General features: G+C 44.7%; 1 protein-coding gene across 1 annotated transcript; it reads right to left on the bottom strand.

Annotated features, from left to right (window-relative positions):
- Positions 1–4,899: 4,899 nt before the first annotated feature.
- On the bottom strand, positions 4,900–7,484 carry RFESD (Rieske (Fe-S) domain containing). The gene is made up of 4 exons (XM_009330310.1): positions 7,255–7,484; positions 6,210–6,390; positions 6,085–6,119; positions 4,900–5,858 (listed from the first exon to the last, which is right to left on the bottom strand). Exons 1-4 carry the CDS (start codon positions 7,330–7,332, stop codon positions 5,538–5,540), a joined length of 615 nt encoding a protein of 204 aa, XP_009328585.1. The 5' UTR covers positions 7,333–7,484; the 3' UTR covers positions 4,900–5,537.
- Positions 7,485–9,580: the final 2,096 nt, after the last annotated feature.

Genomic DNA, 9,580 nt, shown 5'->3' with positions numbered 1-9,580 from the left:
CCCCCAAGTCCTTCTGGGCAGGGCTGCTCTCCATCCCTTCATCCCCCAGCCTGTATTGATAGCGGGGGTTGCCCCGACCCAGGGGCAGGACCTTGCACTTGGCCTTGTTAAACCTCATGAGGTTCACACAGGCCCACTTCTCCAGCTTGTCCAGGTCCCTCTGGATGGCATCCCATCCCTCAGGTGTGTCAGCTCTTCAGATTACAATGAACAAATGAAATTATTTTCTTTGTGGCTTTCCATGTGCTCTTGTTATTTTGCTGAGGCTGTGGTTAACTTAGGACCCAGACAACACAGATTACAGATAGAGGTGGTATCTTTTTATTAAGCCAGCCACTGTAGTTGGAAAAAGTAGTAAAGCTTTTAGGCACACTGAAGAAGGGCTGTAGTGCCTGAAGGCTTTTCTGATTTATTTATGTTTATATATGCATTGTTTACCAGGAGATATTACCTCTGCTTGCAAATGTCAGGCCCTTAGTAGGGCCTGTTGTGACAGGACAAGGGGGAATGGCTTTAAACTAAAAGGGGGTAGATTTAGGCTAGATATAAGGAAGAACTTTTTTACACTGAGGGTGGTGAAACACTGGCCCAGGTTGCCCAGAGAGGTGGTGGATGCCCCATCCCTGGAAACATTCCAGGTCAGGCTGGACGGGGCTCTGAGCAACCTGATCTAGTGGAAGATGTCCCTGCCCACGGCAGGGGGGTTGGACTAGATGACCTTCAGAGGTCCCTTCCAACCCAAACTATTCTATGATTCTAAATTTTTTTTTTTTTTTTAAATAAGGTACCATATATTTTACCATAACTTTCATATAGGATAATTATTTCTGGAGCAGTCTTTCCTTCATAAGCCTTGGATTTCTAACTACTACAGTTTGCAACAACAAACCATACTTCTCATACTTACTTTTAGCCAAACAATCCCACTGTTCAAGCATCACAGACAGTGCTTGTCAGGGCACTGTATTCATCTCACAGAAGAAGAATCACTAATGGGCTAATCAGAATACCTGCATCGATTTCTCAGTTTGTGTACCTGCAAGGAAAACTGGCATTTTCACTTTTAGCCTAGTTCAGTAATTTATAGATGTCAGATACTGAGAACTGTGTTTACTCTTTGTTCAAGTAAAAAATTCCTCTTAACATGATCGGTAGGTTTGCATGAATAAATTCCACAAAAGAAACGTTTGCTTGACGGAGTTCAGAGAACTGACCCAACCCATCACACCCCCTTAAGCCTCACCTACCCCTCCTGCACCCCCGCGCCCTCAGCATGGTGCCGGTTTAGCCACTGGCGGAGATGGCTAAACCTGCTGGCCCGGCAGAAAACCACTTAGCCCGGATGTCTCAGATGCAGCTGGGGGAGGGGGGAAGCCCCCACCGGTCAGATCCGCTGTGGGACCGGCTCTCCCACAGCAGTGCCAGGGAAGGGCAGTCTCCCCACACAAAACGAGAGGCTCAAGTACCTCTGCAGCGGTATTATTTCCATTCCCCATCCTCTGCTTCCTCCAGCAAACTTCGAAAGCAGCTGCCAAGCCAAGTGGGCAGAGCGATGGGACACCTGGGAATCGGTGAGCGCTGGCTCTCGCAGCCCATGATTTGTACGATCAGCAGGGGAACAACGTGAATTACTTTTCCTAATCTCATCAGAAAGAGCAGGTGCAAACTTCAGACCTGATTTCATTCCAAAATTAAGCATGAAATTAGGAACTGTACAATGGAATTGAAAAGGGTTTCAACAGTGAAAGGCTGGTTTTAAACTTTTTTTTCCTACAGACTAGACATTTTTCCCTGCCTGGTGCGATCTCCTATCCTGCAAAGACTGCCCTCACCACTGTATGTGCTCCATACAGGGTACGTTCATAAGCTTCTGCATCCTGACTTTGTAACACTTCTTACACTGAAGCTGTCCTTTATTTCATGTGCAGCACCAAATGAAGTCAAGGGGATGCTGCAGAACAAGGTACTACATGCAGAAGGAAAACGTACAGCATCCGGCTGTAATTGTCCAGTTAATATAGTCTAATTAAGGTTTACGGTGCAGCTACATCAGGCCGAGGCTCAAGCTGCAGTTCAAACTACTACAGTCATACTTTCCATCTGTCTTTCTTGAGAAGATGGCTCCATGATAGGATAAATATAACTTGTTTGTTCTGTTCAAGCTACTTGTGAAAGCAGCTTACAGAGCCTGAATGCCTCGCAGAGTCATCATGAAAATTTTCAAGCCAAAGCACAAAACATATTTCTCTGTTCTTTGCCTGGCTGATTAATGATGGGAAAACAGATGGTATTTGCTCTTTTGTCAAATTAAACTAAATCCCCAAAACTACCACCAACAAAACACTCCTCCTGAATGATTTGGAGGGTTGATCTTAACACCGCACTCATTAACACGTCTCTCCAGGAAGCTCTAATTATCCAGCCAGTGACTTTTTGGTCTCTTGCCCACAACTACTCATTCCTTCTCTCTTCACTGTCCCTCAAATGTCCTCTCAGCCTCGCTGCCTTAACCTAACCACTCCTCCTCCCCCTCCTTATCCTGCTATTAGTCTCTAATTGCAAACAGCCGCGTCCCAGCCGTCCTCCACCCCCACCAGCGGTTCCCTGGATGGCTCTCGGTCCCCCACCCTGCGTCAGCCTCCTTGCTCCCGAAAGTGCCTTTTGCTGCCTTTTCCCTTTTTTCCCACTGAAGTCCCCTTCCCCCATGAGTACCAACACCTCCTCTCCTCGCCTGCCCTAACACTCCTCACTTCTCACCCAGCTCCGGCGCCTGCCGTCCCCGCTCTCCCATCACATCCAAGATCCCCCCATGTTCCCCCTACATCCCTCCCTTCCAATCTCCTGACTGGCTCCCTTTCAGGATAACCCCCGCATTTTCCATGTCTTCACATGACAGGCCGGTATAACCGGAGACCTCGAAAGGGCTGGCAGGAGAAGAGACTCAGAGATGTCCGACTCTGGGACATTAAATGGTGACAGTATTTTCAAACCAGGTGCATATTCTAGCTCTTCAAAGCTCAGACAAATAAAATGGAAGAGTGCACATATGTTTTTAAAGGTAGCAACTTTAACATGCTGTAAGTTTTGTTCTTTGCTGTCGAAAAAGAAAAAAAAAAGGAGAAAAAAAAAAAAAGAAAATCTAACAGCCAGCCAACTCTCTCTCCTTTGTTCACAGCCACCAGAGTTTATAATTCCCTGTTCCTTCGGTGAGCATCAACAAGAAAATTGAGGGGAAAGCAAACTAACTGACAAACTTTAGATATTACATTAATGTGATCTCCCTGAGAATAAGAACATGTTTGAAGTAAAAGCAAAAACACCTTAAAAGCTTGCAGATAGTTAGTATGCTCAAGAAGTACTGAAGAAAAGAGACTTATCTAAGCCTGGACATGCAGTTCCACTGATTTCATATAATTAACAGTAAACATATGATTAAACACTTTGCTGGATTTTAGCCAGAAAATTCAATTCTGCAAAAGCCTGAGCACTCTTCCACTAATATGAACGTGTTCATGAAACTTTCAAGTAAAACTCCGTATTACTTGCATTCTACTAAATGTCATACAGGTAACAGCATATCACTCATAATTGGTACTTTCTTAGACTGAACTGCATCTTTATTAATTTAAATTGTCAATTTCTATTAATGCAGTACTTTAAAAAAAAAAAAGCAGTAAAAATACTATCTAAGCAATCACATGAGCCAATGCAGGTATATCTGAAGACCGTACAACACTTTTCTTTTATATGATCCGTGTCTTTCAATAGGACAAGACATCAATGCTCAAGTTTCATCGCCGGCGCAGGCAGTTGGATGAGGAGGGAGGGAAGGGAAGCAATTCTCCGTCCCCCTCTGCAGCACCCAAAGGGATGTGTGCTCCGGGCCCCTCGGACTATCAGCTGTATCACCTCCCCACCTGCCTTACCTTCCTGCCATCTACCCTGCGGCTGCAAGGGGAGTGAGGAAGAGAAGGTTACGTATTCCTTTAAAAAACAAACAAACAAGCAAACAAAACCCCCACAGAACTGGTGGGTAAATAACAGCATTTCCTAGCAGATGATTAAGATGTGATTCATCTGACAGAAGGCAGGCATTTGCATCTGATCTCCTCGGCACTGGCTGGCTGAGTGGTCAGCGAGAGGAGGAGGAGGAGGAGGAGGAGGAGGAGGAGAAAAGCATTTCTGTGCTGCCGTTCTGCTAAGATACAAAACTGAAACAGGTCAGCTCAACAGCACCTTGAAGGTGCCACTTCTCCCTGTCAGCCACAAAAAGCAATGTAAGGAGGTGCGATCAGAGGCAGACATCTAAGTTTAAATGCGGTGAAATAAACTGATTGTGTGCTTTGCTTTTTTTCATTGTGATTGATCAGGCACAGAAGTTTTCCTCTGACACTTCCCTTCACTCACTACTTTTAAACGCATTTATGTGAACAGTGCTGTGCACACAGACCTACTTATCCTTCACGTACGTTAAAAGCAAGACAACCCACTGCATGCACGAGAGAAACTTACAGACCAGGCAACTTCACACTGAACCTGATTACGACCGAACTTCGCAAACAGCCAACAAGTCACCCAAAAATGCACCCCAAGGAACTGCAGCCATGCAACTGCAGCCATGCAAGAGGATGCTAAGCATTCGCCCAGTATCTCTCTACTCCGGACCCCGCGGGCTGGGCAGGAGAACCCACCGTGTCCCAGAGCCCAGCCTGCCCCTCACACAGCACTGCTCGGAGGGAAACTTTCCCAGAGGGGTTATCGGGGCAAATCCGATATTATACAGTGGATGCACATACAGAAACCTAACTTTTGGCTCTAAACTGAAAGCACATTTTTTCAAAGGAATGTATAAAAATGTGTTTACAATAAATAAACACAAAGAAACAAGAGACACTATATTATGTATCAGGTTTTTACACCCAACAGCTTCTTTCTTTATCCAACAGAAACAGGAAGAACAAGCTATACGTGACAAATGCTTGTCACATTATGTGATGAACTACCAAAAGGAGTTCAATGAGGAGGAGGAAAATAAATACTTCTATGGAATCACAGTAGTCATACACAAATGGGCATAAAGAAGGTCACTAAAATATTTTGTACTTCTCTTTGTGGCACTTAAGAAATATCCAGAGATTGCCCACATATCTACAAAGTTAAAAATTTCCATGTCATTTATACCAAAGGCATTATAAGTATAAACTGTTAAGTATATAAACATAACCTTTACACCTGACTATTTACCTTAAACTATGTAACGTGTTTTATAAGCAGTAATATACTACATACCCTCCTAAAGATTAAAACAATTCTAGCAAAATAGGATTTCTAAAATAGCAAATATTATGAAGCACTCTGCAGTAAGTAAGTCTTTTTGAAATGCAAGTGCAAAAAAAAAAATCATTGGCACAAGATCAGTCACATTTCTGACAATGCAGAGCTTCTTATATAACATTAACACTAGAATTTAATCTGGAGACAATCTTTATGGCCACAGTACATTTTTTTTTCATGACAACGGTTCTTCATTGGTGCATTCACCAGGATTCCGCTTTCTGGCCACCACTTGCTCTGCTGCTTGAGTTGCTTTGTTTTTCCATAGCTAAATCACCACTGTTTTTGTACTTATCAGCAAAATAGTCGGAGTCAAAGCTTACAGACAAATCTGGAGGACTCACATAAACGTTCCCATTGTCTATTGTGACTTTATGAATCCTTTGTTTGACTCCTTTTGATTGCCACTGTGGTGTTGGTGATGGCTCCAAAGGGTTTATTCCTTCATATAATCCTTCTCCTGTTTCCAAAGTAATTTTAAACTTATGCCAAGGACAAATAATACATGCTTGACCATTGATATCCTGCAAAGAAAAATTAAAAATAGCAAGTCATCAGCTTCTCATTCTTCTCCTGGAAGAATCTCTAGGCCAAAAGACATGCCTGGTGATTTGGCTGTATAGCTATATGCTATTTTAGATATATATACATTTCTTTTGATGTTACGTTTGGATAAAAGTATTCAAAAAAATGCATTAGAGATTTCAAATGACTGTATGCCCCTAGGGTATTTTTATTTTGCTTACATACCTCTATTTCTCCAAGACATAAAGGGCCTCCTTCATCTGAAACACGGTAAAACACAGTATTAATTAATGCAGCAGATTTTATGCTTAGTTGTTGCAACATTGAGATCATATGCGCAAATATCTTACGGTAGCAGCGAGAGTCCATCGCATGAAATTTCCCTTCATGGTAGAAAACAACAATTTCTCTGCCGTTGACTTTGGCTGTTATTCTTTGTGACCTCTTTATGTCATCTTCTTTGCCAATTAATATAAGACCATCCGGCTGCATTTCAGCTGTTCCTGTGCTTGAGCTGTGCAAATCCACATCCTTAAAACACAAAAAATGCAAAAAGCCACTTATGAAACAGTTTTTATTTGAATTTCTACATGTAGAACGGGTGTCTCGGTCCCGGAGAAAACCCCAACACATTTAACACATGCAGGGAAAGGAGCAGAAGTTTTAGTAAAAGACTATCAACATGCACGTGAACCAAAGCACATGAGGTTGGTGATAATGTTTGGCCAACGTGTTCACTAACAGAACTGGGACTAGGAAAACCAGCTGTTGCAGACCTGGCACCTGAGGCTGGGGCAAGATAAATTCTAAATCACTATTCATTTACTCTGCACTTTAATCACCATATCCCCGGGGAAGGCTACACGCAAAAAAAATACAAGGGTGCTACATGTAAAATACTATACTATTTAGCTATGCAATGGGTAGACAGTAGCATTTACATATAAATCCAATACTCTTCAAATAATATTATGGCTAGAAATACAAACCGATATAAGTTGATAAAAACCTGAAAATATCATCTGCAAAAGGGAAAAAAAAATTGTTTATTGAGAAGTCGTATTCAACCTGGGCTTTTTAGCAAATGTGTCTGCCTTTCCCTTCCTCCTCTTACATATTTCAAATGTCTCATAGCCTCTCCCTCTCCCAGCAGAGGACATAAGTAGTTTTATCACAAAACCTGCCTTCCTATTAAATCTGCTTACGATTAGCTACTGTGTTCCCGTTCCCTCCGAATTCCCAGTACAATCATACTACCCTCGCTTCCTCCGAAAGATCAGGCTAAAAAAGGTCTTTGTACACACTGAGACCAAAGGGGAACCGTGGGTGGCGGGGATCCCGCTGCAGAGGGGTGCGGAGCCACGAAGAGCAGCATGGCAGCAAGCCACACCATACCTTAGCTCCACGCCAGATCGCAACGGAGATGAGAAAGCAGATGAAGAAATGGAGGCTCAGAATAATGAGGTCCAGCATTGCCTCTCTTCACTGTGCCTATCGCAACTGTCCTGCCTTGTTCACGTACGTGACAGCGTGTGTCGCAGCCCCTCTTTCCGTGCAAACGGGAGGCAGTGGGGCCGGCCCCTGTAGCTCTTGAGGCAGGTCGTATGGAGGCTCGGCGCGGCAGGAGCCAGCTCTGCCAGGACTGATAAGGAGCAGGGACGCGCTGGGGCTGGCCTGATAACAGCAGAAGAGAGCTCCGGGTTCCTCCTGCTGCCTTGCTCCCCGTGACCCCGTGCCACCACTGCCTCCTCCAAGCGGGATGCGCCAAACCAAAACCCTGCTCAGAGCCACACGTTACCTTACATGTTTATTCGGGATCAGCAGCTGCGTGTTTCCTAATAAACTGTTACACCGGGAAGACCGGTGTAAATAATAGTGTGGCATTTTCAAGGCCGGCTGTTACCTGATTTGCACATGATCAACCACGAGGACCGACTCTCTGCTTTCCAGTTTACAGGAACTTCCACCCAGTCTTACCCAGAAAGTGAAACGTCACTGTCAGACTCGCAGGACCATCCAATAAGGCATTCACGCTTATTTTCTTTAGAAAATAAAGAAACTAATTTTCTTTAGAAAATAAGCATAGCATGTAGCAAGCTAACTGCAAGAACTGGAGTAGGAATTCCCCGATTTTTTACTATTACCATTTGGCTGACTCTGCCTATAAGCTTCCCAAATTGCCCAAAATCTTAAAATGCAGAAGCTTGTAGTTAGAAACACTCTTATGAAGACACGTCTAAAAAATTGTATATCTCTATACATACACAAATAGAGATACACACACACACACACACACATATACATATGTCCAGACCAGTATTAAAATAACACTTGGCACCAAACCTCCAGTTCATTTAATGACAACATTTCTACAGTCAGCCTGGATTTTGTACACATAAATTGCCCAGGCACCCCAGTCTGAAACCTGGCTCAGACTGTCAGCACGTGGTGGACCCTACATGGCCCAACTGGCGTAAGCAATCAATAGCAAACAGCTTCATTTCACAGTCAAGACTTCCAGGCTTATCTACAACCAACTGCAGATTAAGAACTGCCTTGGTACATCGGAGGTCCTCCAGAAGAAAGCCCTCAAGGCATCGTACGCTTGTTAATACGCTAATGAGTTTGTTAAATGCACGGTGGCAGAAGACAATGTTCCCTTAGAAAAAGAGTGCAGCTAAGGACTCCTCATCACGGAAGACCTGTAACTAGACCCTCTTACCGCAGGCCTACTGTTGGCCACTTTCTCATCCATGAAGTGGACATGTACCTGCAAAGTATGAGCAGAAAATGAGAGATTTCAACCTAGAGCAGCCCAGGAGGCACCGGAAAGCCCCAAAGGAGGCAGCAGTTTCTTGCCTAGATGAATTCCCTGAGTTTGGGACAGGACCCAGCGTAAGTGAAGGTCAACAGACCTCTGAGGTGGTTTTCACCCAACATGACCTTCTCCTCTTCCACCTCAGCCCCCAGCTTGGTGCCACCCGGACAATGCTGCCTCCACGGCTGGAACCAGACGAATGAGGAGCTGCTTTCTCCTCCCTCTCTTTAAACAGCACAGCCACAGGCATTAAGCCCGGATCAGGTGACGGCTGAGCTGGTGAGTGTCACCAGCCTATCAAAAGCACATTAAAACGGCAATTTGTCCGCCTGCCCTCTCGCAGCCCCTTGAGAAACACACTCTCCATCACACTCTACCTAAGGTGAAATAATAACCAGTTCTGCTTGCTCCTGTTTTTTTCCAGGCCGATGTCCGCATGAAAACCACCCATTCAAACAAGACGCGGAGTACAACGGCCCACGAACAACCCCCCCCGGGTCCCACGACAGAATCCTGAGCTACCAACCAGCTACCAGAGCGGCGCCTACCAACGGAAGCAAAAACATTTCAGTCGAAAAGAAAAAAAGGTCATTCCCACACACGCACACTTTTAAGTTGATTTTCTACTAGATTTGTCCTGATGTTTTCTTAAGAGTTCGGCTGCTTTGACGTTGTCTGAGTCACTGCACTCCGCGCTGGATGGAGGCGTCCCCGCCGCCAAGTGCCATCTGGTGGGAACAACAGGGTTTGGGAGCAGCGAAAGGATTCGTTTTCCGGCTAGAAATACAGCTGGGATTTACGAGCCGTAGCAATTCATTGCTGTACCCTGCTCTACCTCCTCTTCCTCTTTTGGGGAAAGGGGGAGGAAAAAAAAAAATCACTGCCGCGCGGGGCGTGGGCCCG

This window comes from Pygoscelis adeliae, unplaced genomic scaffold (genome assembly GCF_000699105.1).
Source record: "Pygoscelis adeliae isolate BGI_AS28 unplaced genomic scaffold, ASM69910v1 Scaffold178, whole genome shotgun sequence".
NCBI lineage: Eukaryota > Metazoa > Chordata > Aves > Sphenisciformes > Spheniscidae > Pygoscelis > Pygoscelis adeliae.
This window is presented reverse-complemented; position numbering and strand designations above follow the sequence as displayed.